General features: G+C 39.1%; 1 protein-coding gene and 1 non-coding gene across 2 annotated transcripts; one reads left to right on the top strand and one right to left on the bottom strand.

Moving 5' to 3' along the window:
- Window positions 1–333: 333 nt before the first annotated feature.
- Window positions 334–24,126, top strand: Rbbp7 (RB binding protein 7, chromatin remodeling factor). The gene is made up of 12 exons (XM_015488061.2): window positions 334–484; window positions 761–905; window positions 7,160–7,305; window positions 10,770–10,943; window positions 11,959–12,074; window positions 16,550–16,710; window positions 17,546–17,672; window positions 17,793–17,870; window positions 18,660–18,736; window positions 20,258–20,315; window positions 22,827–22,937; window positions 23,665–24,126. Exons 1-12 carry the CDS (start codon window positions 349–351, stop codon window positions 23,731–23,733), a joined length of 1,398 nt encoding a protein of 465 aa, XP_015343547.2. The 5' UTR covers window positions 334–348; the 3' UTR covers window positions 23,734–24,126.
- Window positions 13,137–13,209, bottom strand: Trnav-cac. The gene has a single exon. It is a non-coding gene; the product is annotated as a tRNA-Val (tRNA).

Genomic DNA, 24,126 nt, shown 5'->3' with positions numbered 1-24,126 from the left:
GAGGCCGCTGCACGCGCCGGCGAAAGGCGCGAATTGGCGTGAGGAGCAGGGGGCGGGGCCGGGCGCGAGACTGGGCGCGCGCCTCGAGGGGCCTGCGCGGGACGGGGCCGCCATACGGAGGGCTCCGAGCACTTCCGGAGCCGGGCACGGGGACGAAGACTAGGCCCCCCTCTTTCCGCCCCCCCCCGCCTAGGCTTCGCTCCCTTCGGCGCTCTGGGTCTCGGGGCGGAGGCGGTCACCGCTGGGAAACGAGCGCGGCGGCTCCTTCCGCGCGTGCTCGTAGTCCGTCTTGGGGTCGCGGCCCTTATCCGGGGGGTTGTGGAGTCCGCCGGCCTATGGCTGCCAGAGATGGCGTTGTGTGAGCTGGGGCCTCTCCTGGAGGGGAATCCAGGAAGCGGGCCTATGGGTTTCTGCTACACGTGGATTTGTCCTTCCGAGTGGGTTGTGGAGCCCCCTGTACATACAGGTCGTCATCTTAGAACAGGTGTGAACAGCTGCAACATGCTGAACAATCTCGCAGTCCGTGCAATTAATGACCCAATTTGGTGTATGCCGTACGTATTGATCTCGAAAATGGAAAAAATGAGCTTCCTGGTTATTATTCTCTCCACATTGTGAAAGAGCAGTTAGTTGTCCACATTATAGGTAAAAGGTAGAAGATAAGGTGTGGCCATCTCGAGGTGACCTCTAGTATTTGTGTATGGATTTGACTTCCATCCCTCTCAGCCACTTAATCGTGTGGGCTTTCTCCAAATTTCAGTGTTTGAAGATACTGTGGAGGAGCGTGTCATCAATGAAGAATATAAAATCTGGAAGAAGAATACACCGTTTCTGTATGACCTGGTTATGACCCATGCTCTTCAGTGGCCTAGTCTTACGGTTCAGTGGCTTCCTGAAGTGACTAAGTAAGGGTTTCTGGCAACTTTTGTTTTGCATAAATTTAACTGTCCTTTTGAATTTCCTAGTTTGGGCATTTTATACATAGAACATAAGCATACCCTTGGATAAGGTGGCAGGTGGTTTTTATTTTCAAAACTCTGATTTATTAGATGATTTCTAGCATAAAAGTGTGGTGTGGTAATGGGAGAGAAAATCTGTTGAGAGGAACATCTGAATATGGTTGACATTACTTGGACTTCAGTGATCAGCATCTCCCAATGCATTTCTTTAAAATTATTGAAAAATAGCGTACCTAATGAAAAGGGTTAGGGGTGTAGCTCAGAGGTAGAGCGCTTGCTTGGCATGTGAGCTATGGGGAAAAATAGCATAAAGTGCCCAAATTACAAGCATATGGCTTTCTAAATTTTTGCAAAATGAACACAAGTGTAAATGACACCTAAGGTGAATACATTTTAATTGGCAAAGGGAAAAACTTGACAGCAATTAACCAAAAGAAAATGTGTCATTGGCTTATAGCATGAAAGAGTTTAAGAATTGGTGATTTTTATTGAGCTCTTGGAACTGGACCAGATAAATTTTATGTTCTGTTATTTGGGTTTAATCTGCATAACAGTACTATGTGTATGTACATTTTTCTTGGGGCGGGTTTACCTAGAATTGAACTCAGGGCAGGGGCACTCTGAGCCACATCCCTAGCTCTGTTTTGTATTTTATTAGAGACAGGGTCTCCCTGAGTTGCTTAGCTCCTGGCTACATGGCTGAGGCTGCCTCCGCAGCTGCTGGGATTACAGGCATGCGCCACCACGCCCGGCTGTTAAGTACCATACCCCAAAACTTACAGCTAGTAAGTGGTTGCTCAGGCTTACAAACCTTGGTTTACAAACCTTGTTTTACACATCTGAGCCTAAAAACCTCCAGTTTACACTCTGGGCTTAACCAATCCAAACCGGTTGGCTCCAGAATTGAGGCAATGCCAGTATTTGACTACCTTTCTCATAGACTTGCAACTTTTCTAGTAGGAACTTGGACACATACCTTTAAAAGTGTATTGAATTGCGGGGTGTGGTGGCACACCCCTGTTATCCCAGCAACTCTGAGGCATGAGAAGACTAAAAGCTTGAGGCCAGCCTAAACAATTTAGCTAGACCTTGGATCAAAATAAAAAACAAAGGGCTGGACTGTAGCTCAGTGGTAAAGGGCCAGTACAAAAAAAAAGTATTGAATTTGGCATTGGGGGTGTGGCTCAGTGATAGAGTGCTGGCCTAGCATGTGGGAGGCCCTGGATTCTATCCCCAATGCTGGGGTGGGGAGATATTATTGGTTTGCATATTGTGAACCTATAATTTAATGAGGATTAAATCAGACTCTAATTCAAAAGAGGATTTTACGGCAAGTTATAAAAATAAGAGTAATCTAATTTTATATAAAATTACTCTTATAATGGCCAGATTCCATATGCAAACTTGACTTACATACAGATGGGCTTCCATTGGAGTTTTGAAAAATCTAAATGTACATGTACAAATGTGGGAAGAGTCTTGAACTAAATAATGGAAACTTCTAGGCACTGATATTTTGGTGTTGGGCATCATACCCTGGGCCTTGTGCATGCCATGCTCTGCAGCTGAGCTATACCCCCAGCACTGAGCATTGACTTTTACAACTGCTTGTTTGCTTGCTTGCTCGCTCTTTTTTTTTCTTTTTCCTCTTGGGGTACCAGGGATTGAATTCAGGTGTGCTTAACCACTGAGTCACATCGTAAGCCCTTTTTATGTTTTTTAATTTTGAGACAGGGTCTCCCTAAGTTGCTTAGGGCTTTGCTAGGTTCCTGAGACTAGCTTTGAACTTTGGATCCTCCTGCCTCAGCCTCCCAAGCTGCTGAGATTACAGGCCAGCGCCAGTATGCCTGGCTTTTACAGCTACTTTAGAACAGATTTAAAAATAGATTAAAGTCCATTGCAGTGGTGTAGGCTTGTAATCCTAGCTACCTGGGAGATGGAGGCAGGAGGATTCCAACTCCCGAGGCCAGCAATTTAGTGAGATCCTATCTCAAAAAAGAAAAGAGCTGGGGATGTAGTTCAGTGACAGAGCACCCCTGAGTTCAATCCCCAGACCTGAAGAGGTTGGGGGGGGGGGGCTGAGTATCTGATACTCAAGAGTATTCAGGTTCTGGTTTGGAAGTTTGTGTGTTTGCCTCTTTTTATCTTCCTGTTAAGTAGATTTAAAATTTGCTAGCAACTTGATTTATCTTTTTTTTTAATCTTTTTTGACCTATTGTACCATAATAGAAAAAAAAACAGGGGCTTTGAAGTCAGACACCTGGGTTTGAATTCTGCCTCTACTTGTTACCTTTGTGAATTAGGGCAAGTTGTTCAGTCTATCTGTGAGTTGTCCGGTCTGTAAGTGGAGGTATTGATAGTACTGACTGCCTACACTAGAAGTAGTCAAATAAAATCTTGCATGTTAAAGTGCCTTCCACAGCATAGGAACATTAAGTGGTGACTATTGATTCTCCCACCCCTTCCTGTTCAAAAATAATTTGTAAGAGTTGAAATAACTACTTGAATTTCAGTGAAAGGTGTTTACTGAAGTTTTTTTAAAGTCTTTTTTTTAACATTTTTTTTAGAAGTAGTTGGACACAATACCTTTGTTTTATTTATTTATTTTTATGTGGTGCTGAGGATTGAACCCAGGGCCTCACACGTGTTAGACGAGCACTCTACCACTGAGCCACAATCCCAGCCCTTTATTGAAGTTTTTTAAATGTGACCTAAAATATGTTGTACTTAAAGAATACTTGGCCTGCATTATCTTTTAAAACTTTATCTGAAATGCTTGGAACCAAAAATATTTGATTTTGGAATATTTGCATATATATTTAATGAGATACCCTGGGTGGGATCAAATCTGAACGTGAGATTGATTTGTATTTTATATACATGGAGCTGAAGATAATTTTTCTGACAATTTTTTTTGGTACCTGAGATTGAACTCAGGAGCACTCTACTACTGAGCCACATCCTCAGCCCTGTTTTGTATTTTATTTAGAGACAGGGTCTCACTGAGTTGCCTAACACCTTGCTTTTGCTGAGGCTGGCTTGGAATTTGGAATTCGGAATTCTTCAGTCTCAGCCTCCCAAGCCCGGCTCTTATTCTTTTTTGTTGTTGTTGTTGTTGTTTTGTTTTTAATGATAACAAGTTGTTCTTTATCTTCTTAGAGTGAATATTGAAGAGACTTTTCCCTATCAACATGCTTAGCTATTACCTGTCCCCCCCAGCCTTTTTTTTTTTTTTTTTGGTACTGGAGATTGAACCAGGGGCACTTAATCATTGTGCTACATCCCCAGCTCTTTTTATGTTTTGAGACAGGGTCTCCCTAAGTTGCTGAGGCCGGCTTTGAATTTGTGATCATACTGCCTCAGCCTCGTGAGCTGCTGGAATTACAGGCGAGTGCCACCATGCCCAGCTATACTCCCTTTATCTTTTTTTGTGGGGTGGGGTACTGGGGATTGAACTCAGAGAGGCACTCAACCACTGAGCCACATCCCCAGCCCTATTTTGTATTTTATTTCGAGTTGCTTAGCACCTTGCTTTTGCTGAGGCTGGCTTTGAAATCACGATCTGCCTGCCTCAGCCTCCAGAGCTGCTGGGATTATAGGCATGGGCCAAAGCACCGGGCTACTCCCTTCTTCTTAAGGGCACCAAGAATTCTATTTATGGATATAGCTTTTGTCACTAGTTCCTTTTTTTTTTTTTTTAAATATTTATTTATTTTAGTTTTCGGCGGACACAACATCTTTGTTTGTATGTGGTGCTGAGGATCGAACCCGGGCCGCACGCATGCCAGGCGAGCGTGCTACCGCTCGAGCCACATCCCCAGCCCACTAGTTCCTTATTGATGGGTGTGTAGGTTGTTTTCAGTCTTTTGCTTCTCAAACAGTGCTGCTGAGAATAATCTTTTAAAAGAGCACATTTTTCTGATTATTGGGTGAATTTTCTAGTGGCAGTTACTAGGTCAAAGGATTCTAGTACTGGAGATGGATAAGATCTTTTACCATTAATGCTTCTGCAAACCTTTAAGGTATGTCCAGTATTAGAGAAAAATCATATCATTTTGATTATTTTAGGAAGGTAAGCTGTGTTTTAATAATAGAGGTGAAAAGGTTTGTAGTAAAAAGAAAAATTACTTATGATAAGTCAGGAGAAACTAGAATAATTGAGTAAAGAGGAATCTTTTAAAATCCTTCAGTCCACTTGAGACAGTGCTCCTTAGGTCCAATGATAAACTAGCCTATCTAGCTGACACTTTTACCTGTTGGTCTTAGTTTTCCTGCTTAAAATAACTTTTGTTATTTTCTCTCCTCACCCAATAAGTCATTTATGTCAGCCCTAACATTGCTCTGTGGTGCCTCCTGTCAAACATTCCTATTTCTTTTCAAATGTTTCTTAGGAGTTCTATATCTCCCTTTCATTTTAAACTGACATTCCTTGTAAAGGTTTCATTTTTGTCCAAGTCCTCCTAAAGTACTTTTTTAGAGCCTGATTTTCAGGCTTATGCACATTACCATCCCCCCCATATAATGACTATCTAAGATGGAATTAATTACCTTTGTTGATAGTCACATCATTCTTGGCCTACTGTGCATGCATCAACTAAGTTCCATGTTGTTTGTCACCCCTCCCCCCAAACAGATTGGTATTGCTTAGCCATGGCTACCTCTTTTGTTTTTGGTGCTGTGTGTGCTCTTTTTTTTTTACCATAAGCCACATCATAACTTGGTAAAATTACATTTTGTAGTTCTTAACCTATTACTTTTTTTTTCTCTTCTTTTTTTTTTAGAGAGAGAATTTTTTTTAAAATATTTATTGTTTAGTTTTCAGCGGACACAACATCTTTGTTTGTATGTGGTGCTGAGGATCGAACCCGGGCCGCACGCATGCTAGGCGAGCGCGCTACCGCTTGAGCGACATCCCCAGCCCCTTAACCTGTTACTAACTTACAGGCCTAGATGTAATCTCCAAACTTTTTTTTAAAAACTGTTTCCTTGTACAACTGAAATTAAGGACAGTAACTGGCTTGTCTAGTATTGGGGCCTAGAACCGTTGAAAGTTGCTATTCTAGATAATACAAATGGAAATGTATTATTGGTAGATACCAATGGAAAAATCACTGCTTGGACCAAGGTGCCAAGAGGCACTGGCAAGTTCTTCATCTTTAAGGTAAGTTTCCATAGAACAAGATAACAAAAACCTCTAGGTAAAACTGATAGAACTATAGGCATCATAAACACAAATGGGGGTTTTTTGACATACCATTTGCATTTATAACCTATTTTTTAGGTGAAGAAAGCAATTGTATGTTGCTAATTTTAGTATGACTCAGGATTTACACCCAGTTTTACTGACTCAACACTTTATTTTTTCTATTCTGCCTTGTTTCTTATTCGGAAATCAGAAACATTTAGTACATTAAAATAGGACTATAGGCAAGAAATCGGGATATAGAAGTATGGGGATCAGTGATGGACTACTATGTAGATATTTATTGTTGTTTACTGAATTGAAACTGCCTTCCCCAGAATGATGCTCTAAAAAAAGGTGGTATTCACCTTGACATTTGAGGAAGAGAAGGATGACTCTTTAAAAAAGAAGCAAGTCCAGTGCCGTGGTGCAAGCCTGTGATCCCAGCAACTTGGGAGGCTAAGGCAGGAGGGTTGCAAGTTTGAGGCCAGCCTTAGCAATTTTAGCCAGTCCCTAAACATCTTATGGAGACCCTGTCTCAAAATAAGGAAAAAAGAAAGAAAAGTAAAAAGAAACAAGTCCTCTGCTTGTTGTGGTTAGACTATTTCTTGCTAGGTTATGTGGCGCATGCCTGATAGGGAGGCTGAGACAGGAGGATCTTGAGTTCAAAGCCAGTCTTAGCAAAAAGCGAGGCACTAAACAACTCAGTGTAGATCCTGTTTCTAAATAAAATACAAAAAAATAGGGCTGGGGATGTGGCTCAGTGGTTGAGTGCCCCTGAGTCCTACGCTTAATCCCCAGGACCCAAATAAATAAATAAATAAATAAAAGACTATTTCTTTACATTTGCAAATGTGGGGATTGTAAAGTTGATGTAGGGGGGAAGGAAGTACTTAGTGGATGTTTACTGGATGTTCATTAAAGAAATTTTAATGTATTTTGTGGGAACTAGACTGAATTTCTTAGCAACTGAAGATTTCCTGTAGGATTAGTGTGATTAATTCTCTTTCTTGAACAGACCGGAAGGAAAAGATTATGCCCTTCATTGGCTAGTGTTGGGCACTCATACGTCTGATGAGCAGAATCATCTGGTGGTGGCTCGAGTTCATATTCCAAATGATGATGCACAATTTGATGCTTCCCATTGTGACAGTGACAAGGGTGGTAGGTATAACATTCTAATATTGTTGTCAAAGAGAGTTGTGCCTCTTTCAAAGCATGCTATTAAAAATTTATACTATCAGATTTTGTCTCAGCATTGTAATTTATATGACTTTATCCTGTACAACCTAGCAAGCCAGATGTTGGTTTGTGGGAAATTGGTTAAACACATTATGGTATGTTTGAAATAATATTCAGCAATTAATAAGAGTATGAAAAATTTACATACACTGGTATGGAATGTTATCTACGATAATAAAATGAATAACTGCTATGTGTAATTATACTATGTTGATGAAAGTAATGTGTTGATATGCGTAGGGAAAAAAATCAGGCATATATACCAAAGAGTTAAAAGTGATGTTCTTTTTGTAGGGGGAGAGACACAGTAGTGGCAGGTTTAATTTGGGGTTCTTATAACCTTTTTTTTATTTTTTTTTTATTTTTTATTTTTTTTAAACTCTCTCTTTATTTATTTTAGTTTTTTTCGGCAGACACAACATCTTTGTTTGTATGTGGTGCTGAGGATCGAACCTGGGCCGCACGCATGCCAGGCGGACGTGCTACCGCTTGAGCCACATCCCCAGCCCCCGATATAACCTTTTTTTTAAAGGAATGATTTTTTTTTTTTTTTTTTTTTTTTTTGTGCTGGGGTTCTAACGCAGGGGTCAGCTGTACTAGGTACACACTGTAACTTTCGCCCCTAACTTTTTTTGTTTTTAACAACACTTCCCTGTTTTGATATTCCCCCAACCACCTAAAGTTTGATAATTTTGCTGGAAGTACTCAGAAACCTCAATAGCACATTATACTTACTGCTGAAGTTTGTTACAGTAAAGAATACAGAACAAAAGCAGCAGGAACAAGATATGCATTGGTGAGTTCAAGGAGGTCTGGCACAAGTTTCATCCAAGGCCACACAGGATATGTTTTCTTTTTGGCAGCAAGCTATAGGGACATGTGTGGAATATCTCTGTCTGAGGAAAGCTATTTAGGTCTTGGTCTGAGGCTTTCTTGGAGGGCTGGTTGCATACGCATATCCTCCTGGCAACCAGCCATTACAACTAAAGGTCAGGACCCCGGTAATGAAAGCAAGTGTATATCATCAATCTTGACATTTGTGCAAAGTGTCCCTGACAAACTGGTACATCATGGTTCATTGCTCCAGGTGTACACCAAAAAAATCATCAATCTATCAATTACATAGAGAACATTCTGAGGTCCATGTTCCCAGGAGTTGGCCAAGGGTCAGTAATGGTCCTTGTGTCCCTCAGAGGTGTCCCTCAGGTGTGATGGCTAAGTAACCAAACCTGTTGGGTTAATTCTTCGATGCCTCAGACTTTTTATGATATAACATTTTTAAAATATTTGCTTTATGACTATTATAGAGCATAAAGTATTACATTATCTAGTATATTGAAATTGCTGGGTTGTGTGGCATATTCATTGTCAACTTAAAAGACTTTATTCTTTTAAGCTTTTACCCAGAATGATTTACCCAGGTTGTCTCACAATTTATAATTCATTCTCCTACACCCTCTGATGGATTATTTTGTAAACAGCTAAAATCAGAAATTTTAATGTAGCTTTTACCCATGGAATACTAACTGGCCTTTCAGTTTAATCATTTGTCTCAGCCAGGCATGGTGGCACATACCTGTAATTGCAGCTATTCGAGAGGCCAAGACACGAGGATTGCAAGTCCAAGGCCAGCCTGGGTAACCTAGAGAGACCTTGTCTCAAAATAAAAGGTCTGGAGGTGAAGCTTAGGGTAGAGATTTAGCATGTGTTAAACCTTGGGTTCAATCATTATTTTTTAAATGGATATTATGATCATTGACAGTTTTTTAAAGCATGTTTATTGTTGTGGAAAACAAAGCTCTGTATTAAAAGAAAAATATACCTGAACACCTAAATTTATTTTATTTATATATATATATATATATATATACTTTTTTTTTTTTTTTGAGACAGTCTTCTCTGTAGCCCAGGCTGATCTTCAACACGTGAGCTCAGGGGANATATTTTGGTGTTGGGCATCATACCCTGGGCCTTGTGCATGCCATGCTCTGCAGCTGAGCTATACCCCCAGCACTGAGCATTGACTTTTACAACTGCTTGTTTGCTTGCTTGCTCGCTCTTTTTTTTTCTTTTTCCTCTTGGGGTACCAGGGATTGAATTCAGAGGCACTCACCCACTGAGCCACGTCCCCAGCTCTGTTTTGCATTATATTTATAGACAGGGTCTCACTGAGTTGCTTAGCACTTTGCTTTAGATGAGGCTGGCTTTGAGCTTGGAATCCTCCTGTCTCAGCCTCCTGAGCCACGGGGATTACGGGCGTGCACCACCACACCCAGCTGCCTTTCTCACTTCTTAACTGCATGATTCCATTAGACATTTGAGTTAGTGGTCCTTGACCCAAGACACAGGGTAAGCTAAAAAAGAATGTGCAAAGAAGCAATAACACCAGTCAGAAAGAAATAACAAAATTGTAATATAAAGCCTGCTAACTTTTGAAGTGTCAGCATGGAATTCAAGTTTTTATCTAGGAGCACAAAAAAGAAAATGTTCTTGTTATGCTTTATCTGCTTAGATGTCCTCTACTTGTATTCTTTCTGCTAACATCTTGCTACTTTTCAGAAGTTATCTTATTTTTTATGCAGTTTTGTTACTTTACAAGGCATTTTTCATGACTATAACACTATAGTTCTATTTAAGTACTAGATGGAGAAGTTTACATGCTTTTTAAAAATATTTTTTAACTTTATTTTTTATGTGGTGCTGAGGATCAAACCTATTGCCTCATACGTGCTAGGCAAGTGCTCTGCCACGGAGCCACAACCCCAGCCCTACCCCCTTGTTTTAATTTTGGCACTGCACGTGTAGATGAACCACATATATGTATGTGTCTTAAGGACAAGTGGGGATTAGTCAACATGGGTTTCTGATGTGAGAATGTTTCTGCCTTTAGATTGATTGAGTGTTCACATTCAGGTAAAACCTTTCCTGTTTTCTTTTTTGATTTAGTGCATTGTTATATGAAATACATTTTGACATTCATAAGTGCCTATGACATTTTGCTCCATTTCAGTTTTGTTTTGATGAATTGACAGTTCCAAATGAGTTAAATTTGAATTAAAAAACTATTGGCCTGTTTAATATGTAGTTATTTAAAATTTTTGTGAATAACTATATAGTCTTCACAATTGAAAGAGGGTAGTTTTAATTGTTTTAAATCCAAGGTGGAACTGAATTAACTTACATCAGGCAGCTAGTGATATTTTCCAGTGTAAATGAACTTTCAGAATAAATTCAAGTAGCAAGTAGATGCATATTTTTGGGTTTTCTCTGTCTCATCAGTTTGCACTATAGTATTTTGTCATGGTAAAATCTGTTGGGTTGATTAAACAGAGACTTGTGAGTTTTAATCCTAAGTGTATGTGTTTATTTCTCTCTATGCACATTAGAATTTGGTGGCTTTGGTTCTGTAACCGGAAAAATTGAATGTGAAATTAAAATTAATCATGAAGGAGAAGTAAACCGTGCTCGTTACATGCCACAGAACCCTCACATCATTGCTACAAAAACACCATCTTCTGATGTGTTGGTTTTTGACTATACAAAACATCCTGCTAAACCAGGTAAGTAATAACAAGGCCAGGCCATTACTTGAGCATTTTTCTTGATTCAAAATGATAATGTTTTTAAGATCAAAGTATTATGCTCTACAGTATTTATAAGGTTAAAAATTGTTTGAAGGTCCTGTAACCATCCTGAAGTTTGGTGATATGCCAAAAGGACCTAATAGCAAGTTATACTTACATCTAAGGTTTACTATGACAAAGGATCCAGAGCAAGGCAGGAATAAAAAGATACACATGAGGTGAAGTTCAGTGATCAAGGGCTTCTGAGTCCTTCCTCTCTGGGGCCACAAAGAACATGATTTTTCTTAGCAGCAAACCCCAATAACATATGTTAAATGACTGTGCCCAAGGAAGCCTGTTTTGAGCCTCAGAGTCTGGGGATTTTAATGGAGGTCTAGGCATATCGTGTTCTGTGACTGGCCATGGTAATGAAAATTCAGGACCCCAACAGTTAAGCCAGATACATCATGAATTCTTGCTGAACAGTCCTACAAGTTTTGACAAGTCACTACAGCATGCCCCAGTGCTCTGGGTATACACAACTTCATCACATTGACATAAAGAACTCTCCAAAGGTCACATTCTCAGGACTTAGCCAAGGGTCATTCATGGTTGCAGGGTACCATAGAGACATTCGAGGACTGAGTAACCAGACCTGCTGTGTTAGAAGTATTTCTAAAAATTGACTCAGATGCAAGGGGTGGGGTGTGGGTGTTGCCACTACACAAATTTATGGGCTAGATATACTACTTTTCAGTATTTCCATGTTGGAGATAGTATCATATCAGGTAAGAAACTAGCCATTTAATTAACTGTCATGAGGCTCAGTTTGCATAGAATATTTAATATGAAGCAAGAGAGTAAATTTTCAAAGCAATTCCAGGTCAGACCAAGTCCTTGTTTATATGGAATTGCTATTATGGTTCACGAGCAAAAGAGCAAGAATTTGTTCTCACCACTTCTAATAAATAGATAATAATAATGTGTTTTTTTTTTTTTTTTTTTTTGGTAGACCCAAGTGGAGAATGTAATCCTGATCTTAGGTTAAGAGGTCACCAAAAGGAAGGATATGGTCTATCCTGGAATTCAAATTTGAGTGGACATCTCCTAAGTGCATCTGATGACCATGTGAGAAATATATTCTTTCTAATCTGCTTATGTACAGAGAATTAGTGTCACAAGACACCTTTATACTGAAGGATCATTTTTTGTTTTTTGGTGGAGCTGTGGTGAAGGATCACCTTTTTATAGATAAAAGATTTCCTAAGATAACACTTTATTATTAAACATTTCCCAGGTATTAAAGCATTGGTTTTCAGACATGAGCCTTAGGACTTCATAATCCCACCACCACTCAGACAGTGTCTTGCTAGCTGGTCCGAACTCCTGGGTACACACTGGCTAGTTCTTTTTTCTTTTTTCACTCCTGGGGATTAAACTCAGACCCTGACACATGCTACTCTACCACTAAGTTGAATCCCCAGCCCCTTGCAAAGCTCTTTTTTAAAAAAAATATTTTTAGATGTTGATGGACCTATATTTATTCATTTATTTGTATATGGTGCTGAGAATCAAACCCAATGCCTCACACATGCTAGGCAAGCACTGTACCACTGAGCCACAACCCCAGCCCCTGCAAAGCTCTTTTGAACTAGCCTTAGAATGGAGGAAAAATGGGAAGATCTCCCATTCTTTAAAAGAGGACCTCTAGGCCTTTATGATGGAAATTCTATTAGACATTTACAGGGTGGGATTAATGTAAGTATATTTAAACGTTGTGCAACCATTGACACTAATTTTCTGTGTCTATACTATGGTCTATTCTGTCTCCCAGCCCTGTTTGGTCTATTTTGAGTGATATGACCTTTTTTGTGCCAGTTCTGTGTGGATGTGCTTTCATTTTTCTTGGGTAATTACCTAGGAGTGGAATTGCTGGTTCTTATGGTAACACTATGTTTAACTTGGAAGAACTGCCAAACTTTTCCAGAATTGCTGCCCATTTTATATTTCCACCAACAACATATAAATGTCCCCTTTCTCCACATCCTTGCCAATACTTGGCTTTTGTTTTTCTTTCTTTCTTTATTTTTGTATGTGGTACCGAGGATTGAACTCAGTGCCTCATGCATGCGAGGCAAGCACTCGACCACTGAGCTGCAACCCCAGGGCCCCCCCCCCTTTTTTTTGTGGTGGTGGTGCTGGGGATTGAACCCAGGGCCTTGTGCATGTGAGGCAAGCACTCTACCAACTGAGCTATATCCCCAGACCCTATACTTTTTATTTATAGCCATCCCAGTAGATATGAAGTAGTATCTCATTTTGGTTTTGATTCGCATTTCTCTGATGACTAATGATGTTGAACATCTTTTCTTATGCTTATTGGCCATTTGTATCTCTCTTTTGGACAAAATGTTTTCAAATCTTTTTTTTTTTTTTTTTGTACTGGGGATTGAACCCAGAGGTACTTACCACTGAGCAACATCCTCATCCCATTTTTATTTCTTATTTTGAGGCAGGATCTCACTAAGTTGCTGAGGCTGGCCTCTGACTTGCCATCTTCCTGCCTCCAGAGTCACTGAGATTACAGGTGTATGCCACGACACCTAGCTATAAAAGCTACTTTTTAATAATTAAAAGTATCACTCAAATGCAAAGTGATCTTGATAGTTTATCATAGATCAATGTATATAGCATTCTGAACACTAACAGCCCCCCTATCTTTTCTGGTGGATCCCTGACAATAGGCAAAATGCATTTGGTATGATTCCAAGTAAGAGTTAAATTTCTGAGGCTTTTCAAAGTTCATATAACTTGGCCACACTTAGTGTTTTGTGTCAGCTTCAGGAGAGCAAGTTCTTTGCCACCTTCCTTAATACATCCCTGTGCCTAGAATGGCCTGTCATGTGTCAGACCTTTATATTTTTGTTGATCACCATTTTTCTCAAGCTGTTTTAAATATCAAAAATAGAGAATTTTCTCAAGTCAAGAGTTTTTAGTTTCATGCACCCAAAACCAACTGTGACTTTTTCAGCAGAAATGAATTTATCTAAAGAGCATTGGGTAGGGTAGCTCACAGAATTGCTGTAATAGCTAGAGAATGAGGTTTAGAAAGAGAGGAGAAGCCAGATCCACACTCTAAATCATGCCAGTAAGATCTAACTCTTGCTACCCTGGAAAGTGGCAGTTTCCACTTTCATCAGAACAGTGTCTTCATTGCTGTTCAAAGTCCTGGGGGACTGATGGCACCTGGGTCACATTCTTCCAGAAAAGCCACAAACAAGAATCTGCCTTAGTTTTCTGAAAGTAAGTTCTACTGCTTCCCTCTTAAGTGTATGTGGGGCAGTTCCCCAAATAGGAAAAGTGAGCCAAGTCAGTAATCTAATAACTAGTACTTTTTAAAGATACTGGACTGAGAATTTTTAGTAACAATAATAGTTTTCAATTACCAAGGGCTCCCCAAGTGCCTCACATAGTGTTAATCTTCATAGGCTCTTTCTGGTTTGGGGGGTTTTTTTGGTTAGGAATTGAACTCAGGGTTGCTTAACCACTGAGCCACATCCCCAATCTTTTCTAGTTTTTATTTTATGACAGGGTTCAGATTACCTAGGGCCTCATTAAGTTGCTGAAGGTGTCTTTGAATTTGCAGTCCTCCTGCCTCAGCCTCCCACGTCTCTGGGATTACAGGCATGTGCTACCACACCTGGCTTCCCAGGCTCTTTCTTAGGTAGGAAGCAGGAGTGGATGACAGGAGCTTTCTACACATTCCTTTTTCTTTGGTATATATAAATTATATGCTAGAGTACTCTAGTCTAGGTAACAGCAGATACTAAGGCACATGTATTATGTAAAGAAATGTTTTGTGGGGCTTGGGTTGTATCTCAGTGGTAGAGCACTTGCCTTGCATGCATGAGGCACTGGGTTCGATCCTCAGCACCACATAAAGATGAATAAAGAAAGATGTTGTGTTCATCTACAACTAAAAAAAATTTTTTTAAATGTTTTTGTTAACTTTGAAAATACCTATGACTGGGAAACAGCTTTGTTACAGCAACCCTTTTATAAAAGAAGGTGGATTAAGAGGTTGGGGGCATAGCACAGTGGTAAAGCAATTACCTAGCATGCATGATTCTCAGCACTGCAAACCAAAACAATAAAAGCAGTTTAAAAAGATGATGAAATTAAACTTAAAAAATAAATAAAATGAAATTTAAAAGATGAGATGCTGGATGCAGTGGCATGCACCAGTAATCCCAGAGACCCTGGAGGCTGAGGAAGGAGGATCTTAAGTTCAAGGCCAGCCTCAGCAACTTAGTAAGGCCCTAAGCAACTTAGTTTCTGTCTGTAAATAAAAAATTTATAAAAGGCCGGGGATGGGCCAGCACAGTGGCTCACGCCTATAATCTCAGTAGCTTGGGAAGCTGAGCAGGAGGATCGTGAGTTCAAAGCCAGTCTCAGCAATTTAGCAAGGCCCTAAGCAACTCAGTGAGATCCTGTCTCTAAATTTAAAAATATATATATAGAAATGGCTGGGGATGTGGTTTGGTGGTTAAGCACCTCTGGGTTCAATCCCCAGTGCCAAAAGAGAGAGCATGCGTGCAATAGCAATAAGGCCTGCAGAGCTAGGTATTATACACCTGTAATCCCAGTTACACAGGAGGCTGAATTAAGAAGAGAATCACAAGTTGGAGGTCAGTTTGGGCAACCGTGCAAGACCTTATCTAAAAAAATCAAAAGGGATAGACATGGCTCAGAGGTAGTATACCCCTGGGTTCAATACCCAGTACAATAAAAAGAAAGAAAAAGAGATGAGGCCAATACCAGTATCAATAGAATTATAACTTAAAGGAATTACTTCTTGGGCTGGGGACTCTGTACGATAGTACTTGCCTAGCAGATGCTGAGATGATAGTTCTCCAGCACTGCAGAAAGAAAAAAAAATTACTTCCTATTTTAAACCATCAAGTGTGAATCATTGCCTTATAGCTTAAAATATTTTTCATAAAAACTGAATACATTGCTCTTAACTCTTTGTGATGAAATGTCAAGAGAAAACCTTGATCATGAAGACACAGAATTTTTGGGCTCTTGTGATCTTTAAGGCCTGAGGAAGGCCCCATGACTTCACTGTCACAACTCTTGATGCCTATGGTTGTTTCTGCCATGAAGTGAAAAACTTGTCCAAAAAGCTTTATTTTTTGAGAGTCGTGTTTTAGTTTTAATTCTCAATCTTCCAATCCCAGTAGGAATTTTTAAGATGTGCACTCCTGCTCAACAGAACCATGTTCCTGGCTCTGATTTGTTGTGCCATTGCCATGAGTTGCAAATACTTGAATGTACATAGATAGAAACTACAACTTAAGTGTTCATTCCTTGCCTGCTATCATACTTAGCGCCCCCACCCCCAAAATCTTTAGTTTCTTTTCACTCAAACTCACATGGATTCTGCACCAACACACTCTTCTGTTTGTTTATTACCTCTCTCTTATGTGCATTTCTAACTTTTATTTATTAAGTAAATTTTGGTTTTAGTGAAGATTTTTAAATAAGATGTTAATCTTTAGAATCATTGTCTTATAGCTTTTCATTCCCCCTTTCTCCCTCAGACTGTCTGCCTGTGGGATATAAATGCAGGACCAAAGGAAGGCAAAATTGTGGATGCTAAAGCAATCTTTACTGGCCACTCAGCTGTTGTAGAGGATGTGGCCTGGCATCTCCTGCATGAGTCATTGTTTGGATCTGTCGCTGATGATCAGAAACTTATGATGTAAGATGGAAAGTTCAGTGGGACCTTGATAGGTGATCTGAATGACCATTAGTGATTGTGGTAGACTGATTTGGGTCTTTTTTTTTTTTTTTAAGCTTTAGGTGAGGTACAATAGATAATACAATGAATTACATGTCTATAATTGCCTTTTTAATAAGGTTTACTGTTCAATATGAATAAATAGCTTTTTGTTTAAAAATGAAAGATAGTGTGAAAGAAAATGCTTATAGTAGTATTAGCACTACAAAAAATACATTAAAATTGGGACCCAGAATTACTTCAGTTGGAGGTCCGAGGAGAGAGTGATTCTGTGAGGGTTGTGGCCACAGGGCTGAATTCAACCACCTAGAATACCTTTATTTTATTTTATTTTATTTTATTTTTGGTGAGGGGCACAGTACTGGAGTTCGAACCCAAGGACTCACACATGATAGGAAAGTGCTTTTACCATTGATCTCTATCCTCAGTCCTAGAATACTGCTTGTCTCATGAACTGCTGTCATGAACTGAGACAAATATGGTAAAATACTGAAATTTGACAAGGCCAGTTGTAGGTATCAAATTATTATTCTTACAGTCTTATTTTGTGTGTGCTTGAAATAGTAATTAAGTCAGTAATCTAATAAAAGAAGATCCAGAAATAATAGCTCTAGGTTTAGAATGTGTGGTCAAAATCTAGATTGCCAGCTCTATGTAATGGTGTCTTTGCTCAGGATTGAGCAGATCTTACAGCAGAGTGGAATGGCTTTGACTGGATCTGGCATGAATGTGTGAGAGGTTTGGGAGGCTCAGCATACTCTTCGGGTGCTGTATGCCTTATACCTTTGTGTTTTAGATGGGACACCAGGTCCAATACCACTTCTAAACCGAGCCATTTGGTGGATGCGCATACCGCCGAGGTCAACTGCCTCTCATTCAATCCCTACAGCGAGTTCATTCTAGCAACCGGCTCTGCGGATAAGGTTTTAAAGTTTTTGTGTATTTGGTGTTTACAAAACTCAGTTGTTCTGTACATTAATCGGATATTTGAAAGGCCTTATGTAAAGCACAGAAATGAATTCACTTCTTTATTATTTTTTTAGACTGTAGCTTTGTGGGATCTGCGTAACTTAAAGTTAAAACTCCATACCTTCGAATCTCATAAGGATGAAATTTTCCAGGTATGTGATAGTTTTTTGGTGTCTGTATGTCAGGTTCTGGTGTTTGCATGCTTTGTAACATAAAAGTTTTCATTTTTTTCTTTTATATGGTGGGCGTGAGATACTTTTTCTTTTCAAAGCCACTTGATTCCACTGTATAATTATGTACACAAGTGGGAAATAACTGGGATATTTTTTTACAGGCCCTTAGTTCAGAAGTAGAAGAAAAAGGCTTGCAAGCAGGATTGGTTTAAAATGTGAAATCTGCTGGGTGCAGTGGTTCATGCCTGTAATCCCAGCAGCTTGGGAGGCTGAGATAGGAGGATCCCAGATTCAAAGCCAGCCTCATCAACAGGGAGGCGCTAAGCAACTCAGTGAGACCCTGTCTCTAAATAAAATACAAAATAGGGCTGGGGAGTTGGTTCAGTGTTTTGAGTGCCCCTGAGTTCAATCCCTGGTACCAAAAAAAAAAAAAAAATGTGAAATCTAAGGATTTTCAGTTAGGTGTACTGGTATGGCAGGTCCAGTAGTAAAAAAATATTATATACATGGTTTAACATAGAGATTTCCATAGCATACACTTTGTTGAAAAGTTTTAAGGCTTTTGGGGTGCTTCTGGAACTGAACAAGTTTAATGGGGCCCCCTAGCTGTGTTCTCAGTACTAAGGAAAGGCTGGGACAGGATGCAAGGGCTCTAGTCCAAGAAGTGGAAATATCGTGAGATGGGAAAATACTGTGGATTAGAACAATAGCCACAAAACCAGGAACAGAGTGTCCTTTAAATACATTTTCATAATATCTATTTGTTAGGTCCACTGGTCTCCACATAATGAAACTATTCTGGCTTCAAGTGGTACTGATCGCCGCCTGAATGTGTGGGATTTAAGGTAATTTAGAATCTGGTGACAGGATACTGCATGACTGTGCTAATGTGGCAGGTTACAAAGTAACTTTTAAGTACTTTCCTGGTCTATAAAATAGAAGCAAAATCAGCAATTTATGATAAAGTAAATTTCTGTGAGTCATGTTTGATATCAGCCATGAAGTGGAATTTTTTAAATATTTTTTTAGTTCTAGTCGGACACAGTACCTTTTATTTTATTATTTTTATGTGGTGCTGAGCATCGAACCCCGCGCCTTGCATATGCTAGGTGAGTGCTCTACTGCTGAGCCACAATCCCAGCCTGTGCATCCAGATAATTTTATAAAACACTCTTACTATAGAAAGGAATAAAGGTGAGAGATAATCATTTCTCATTGGATTTCACAGTACACCAGCAAGGCTGTTCTTACAGTTGTGCCATTTTGCTCTTCTGAGCTTTTTTTTTTTTTTTTTATATTTTAGTTGTAGTTGGACACAACTACAACTGAGGATCAAACCCAGGGCCCCACCCGTGCCAGACGAGCACTCTACTGCTGAGCCCACAACCCCAGCCCCTCTTCTGTGCTTTTTATTGACTCATTCCACAGATACGAGCTCCCAATGTAGGTTGTATAACCACTTGGGGAAACCTTTGTGAAGGAGACAGGGACAACCCTTGCTATCAGAGCTTATGTTCTCTTGGGACTCATTGTATAGTTTCTCCAGTTTTTAAGGTTTCTTGACTTCGGAGTTGCTTTCCTAAGAAATTTAGGCTGAACTCCATGTATATATGTCAAAATATACTCTACTGTCACGAATATCTAAAAAGAACAATAGAAATTTAAAAGGGGGGGCTGGGGGGGATATATAGCTCAGTTGGTAGAGTACTTGCCTTGCGTGCACAAGCCCCTGGATTCAATTCCCAGTACCATTTTTTACACCATTTTATATGTTTCATAATGTTTTGTTGCTGATATCTTTAGACAGATCTGAAGTACTGATGTGTAATGTATTTCACTCCTAGAATGCAAAAGGTGTTAAGAATTCTGGCCATCCAGGCACTTGCTTGTAATCCTAGCACCTTGGGAGGCTGAGGCATGAAGATGGAAAGTTCAAAGTCAGCCTCAGCAACTTAGCAAGGCCCTATCTCAAAATAGATTAAAAGGGCCGGAGATGTAACTCAGTGGTAAAACGCCCTTGGCTTCAATCCCCATACAAAAAGAAGAATAAAGGGTTTAAGACCATAAAGAATGTGCATTCTTTGCTTGTAGATTTTTAAAACCTGTTTCACCTTTTAATTCTAATGTAGAGTCAAGTTTATTTTGAACAATTCCTCATTCTACAACTTCAATTATGCATAGCTCTTACCTATTTCCAAAAGTAAACATTCTACCCTCCCACCAAAAATTAATATAAAATCCCTAATTGAGAGGGAGTGAGTAGTGTGTGCATGCTTTAAGATGAATTTTCTGGGCTGATACTGGTTTCATGTATGTTTATGCTAAAAATTTTTCAATAATGAAAACATTATGTTCTTTTTTAATAGTAAAATTGGAGAAGAACAATCAGCAGAAGATGCAGAAGATGGGCCTCCAGAACTCCTGGTATGCATTAGCTTTCTTATACAAAATGTTATATACAGATTGGATTGTTTGTCTTTTATCCATTTATCTCTAGGATGAGTCACAATTTCAGGGGCTGGGATTGTGGCTCAATGGTAAAGCGCTCACCTAGAACATTCGAGGCCATGGGTTTAATCCTCAGCACCACATACAAATAAATAAAACAAAGGTATTGTGTCCAGCTGCAACTTAAAAAAATATTTTTAAAAAAGAATGAGTTCACAACTTCAAATTCTTGCTCTTGCAGATGATTTCAAAATGGAAGTCCTAGAGGTTATAGCCATTGAGCTTTGACATTTATTGAAAATAGTAAATAGAGGCCAGTAGGTTTTTATGAATATTTCAATGACGTAGCAGTTTGAGCTCGTGTAAAATAGTGTATAGTAATTTCTCAATGGTTTAAGGTATATTTTCTAACAGTTTTTTGGGAGGGGTGATACCCCTGCTTTCCAGTTAGAAATACTTAATACTTTCTAAAAATATGGAAAAATTTTCCTGTGACGTATTGCCAGACTTAGCCATGGTACTTTGCCCTTGCTCTGAATTCAACATTTTTCTCCTCCAGTCATTTGGCAGATAATCATTCATCACTCTGTAGCATGTTTTATTTAGTTCTTAAGCCAGTACTAATTTTTGGTATACTTGTGCTTCAACTTTGAAAAGTTAAAGCCCTTGAGAGTAAGCCTGACATACAGAAGATGCTCACTAAGTCCCAACTTACACCAATATCCCTTGCCCCTTTTCCTCCTCAACTAGCTGGTCCCCATGCCCTGGGATTCTGGGCAGAAATCAGCAAAGCACCAGAATAAGCCTCAGATGAACCAGTATATTTAGTGTTTGTACCACTGCTATATAACAAAGTATTTCTCAATAAATAAATTCCCTGGCCTGAGGGTAGCATCTAAATGCTTTATTCTATATGCGGTGACTTACTCTGAAAAGTCTTTTTTTTTTTTTTAAGGTATTGTCTTGAAAGAGCATTGTTCCCAATTATTTTTGTCTAGCAATTTTCACTTATTTGTTTTGGTAACAACTCTATTGAGATAATTCACATACTATACAATTCACATCTATAATGTATACTATTCACTGATTTTTTATATATTCAGAGTTGTACAACCACCACCACAAATCAATTCTAGAACATTTTTGTCCGTGAGGAAATAAAACAATGTAGCTGTCAACTTCCAATTCTTCCCCTGTCCCCCATCTGCTTTTTGTTGGTATAATTTTGGCTACATAAACAGAATATGGTCTTTTGTGACTGATTACTTAGCATGACCTTTTCAAGGTTTTAGCTTTTTTTTTTTTTTGATACTGAGAGAAAAGTGTATTACTTTGTGTATTATGACTCTGCAACAGTTTTTCATGATCTTTTAAAGAAGTCTGCTAGGATTTTGCTCTTCTCAAGAAAGCCTGAATCACGGGGTACTTAAAAGTGATGTATTACATAAATATAATTTTAATATAACAGTATCTCTTATATATATTCCAAGTCAGTGGTCTTAAACTATTTTCACTTGTGTACCCCTTGAGTATTTTGAAAAGCTCTTTACCCTTTCACTTATGTGGATAAAATGAACAGGTAAAACAGTAGACAGAGATATCATTGTCAAAGTAGTCAATTTAAAAGTTTATCAGGGAAGACTGACTTCCCAGTTCAAAACATTGTATTTATATTTTTATCATTGCAAAGAACTGGTTCCTGTGAATCTTGTTTCAAAGATAATAAAAGGCACATTGCTTTCCCATAAGGTTGTCTCTTAAAGGAAATAAGACTTTGTTCCCCTTCAGCATTTTGTAGCAAAGCTGTTGTAGTTTGGACCTTTTGAGGGACCCTGGAGTTGGAAAGTGCCAAGTGTTTCTCTCCTTTGGCCCAGTGTACCTCGGGAAGATTGAGAAGGGTGAGAGCTATGCCTTTATTTTAGTTAAAGGAGAAGAGAGACAGGGAGCCGGAGAAGAATCAAGAGACTCTGGCAGGTGCGCTAGTATAGGAAAGAGTATGTGACCTGGCACACTGGAAAAATATCACCTTAGACATTTGCATTTAACTCTATATGCTGGATTTATGTTCATTGTATTTGGTATGAAAATGGCATTCTGGAAATGATATAGAAATGGTAATATAGAAAAATGTTCTTAGGGGACACATGCCAAAGAACATAGAAGTGAAGCATCCCGTCTACAACTTAGATATGCACACCATGCTGAGCCAGTTTGCAAAATATAGCTTATAAGGCCTGTACTGCCTACCCTCTAAACTGTGGGTCATTGCCCTTCCAAACTGGAAAGCTGGTGTTTTTGTTGTCGTCGTTCAGTGGTGCTGGTGATTGATCCCAGGACCTTGTGCATGCTAGGCAAGCTCTCTACCACTGAGCTGCATCTCTAGTGAAAGACTGTTAAAAATTATTTTAAAATCCAGTATTAGAATCAAAAGGAAAAAAAAAATGAAAAGGAGAAGGTATGAAACCATGACACTTTTCGTATTAACAGTTCATTCATGGAGGACACACTGCCAAGATTTCGGACTTCAGTTGGAACCCCAATGAGCCTTGGGTCATTTGCTCAGTGTCTGAGGATAATATCATGCAGATATGGCAAATGGTAAGCTGAAATGTTTATTTTCCCTAGTGATGCAATGTAATAGAAATACTTCATATATTTAGGTGCATATTGTACAGTGATCTTGGTTCCATAGTGGTACTTTGTCTGCTACACCTGTCAGGTCAGGAGAAATCTCTGTATATCTGTATAAGATGCAGATGCAGACACATAAAGCATCTGTTTCTTTGCATTGTTGCTGTTTCTTTGTGCACTGGGGTCTTGGCATTGGCCTCACTGCTGTCTGCAGTGTCTGTGTGTCATGGGCATGAAGGATGTCAGAGAGAAATGTTGAGGTGTTCAAATGATACCAAGCTCTATGATGAGGAGTATTAAATATTTGCCATTTCTAAGATGCTGAGTTGTTAATCAAGCTTTTCATAAAAACATCAGGGTCATCACTCTTTAAGTGATGCTTAAAAGTGCTTTCAGAAAACACCTTTCATGAACAATGATTAAATAATGCCTGAGTGGCTAGTTGTGTTTTTGGAATTACCTACTGGTAATTAAGAATATTGGCCTGCCTTTTCCTTATCAGTCTTTTTGGAAAACACAAAAATGGAACTAATCAACAAATTACTATAAAAAAAGTGTCCTGTAATTTCCAACACTGAAACACATTGACAGTATATCCTAAAATTAGAATTGATGGATTAAATTCTATTTTTAGATGATTTTGTGAAACCCTTGGGGAGTTTTACCTGTGAATTTATTTGATTGTTATCCCCAGGCTGAAAATATTTACAATGACGAAGAGTCAGATGTCACAACATCGGAACTGGAGGGACAAGGATCTTAAACCCAAAGTATGAGAAATGTTTCTGTTGAATGTAATGCTACATGAATGCTTGATTTATCAAGCGCCAAAAAGGCATTGTATAGTAGGAAATGTTAAGTGGATGGCTTATGGCGTTCTTTACCTTCTGATTCTGATTCTAGCACTTTCAAGTGAGCTGTTGCGTACTGTATCATATTGTAGCTGTTAGGGAAGAAAAGAATGTTGCTTAAGAAAGAATATCACCATTGTTTTAAAATACAAGTAGCAGGGTACTGCCTTTGATTCAACTGTTTTAAGTCCTCATTTTCTCAAACTAAGTGCTTGCTGTTCCTGAATATGCAAGGATAACTTTTACACTTTTTCCTTCCAACACTTCTTGATTGGCTTTGCAGAAATAAAGTTTTAAAATAAAAA

Source organism: Marmota marmota, unplaced genomic scaffold, assembly GCF_001458135.2.
Source record: "Marmota marmota marmota unplaced genomic scaffold, marMar, whole genome shotgun sequence".
NCBI lineage: Eukaryota > Metazoa > Chordata > Mammalia > Rodentia > Sciuridae > Marmota > Marmota marmota.
The sequence above is the reverse complement of the archived record's forward strand: the minus strand, read 5'-3'. Positions and strand labels throughout refer to the sequence as shown.

Excerpts from the sequence above, each read along its gene's own strand:
- Rbbp7 (XM_015488061.2), top strand. The coding sequence starts at position 349 with ATGGCGTTGTGTGAGCTGGGGCCTCTCCTGGAGGGGAATCCAGGAAGC. Across the intron at positions 16,711-17,545 it reads GATGATCAGAAACTTATGAT|ATGGGACACCAGGTCCAATA; the intron begins GTAAGATGGAAA and ends TTTGTGTTTTAG. Across the intron at positions 20,316-22,826 it reads ATGGGCCTCCAGAACTCCTG|TTCATTCATGGAGGACACAC; the intron begins GTATGCATTAGC and ends TCGTATTAACAG.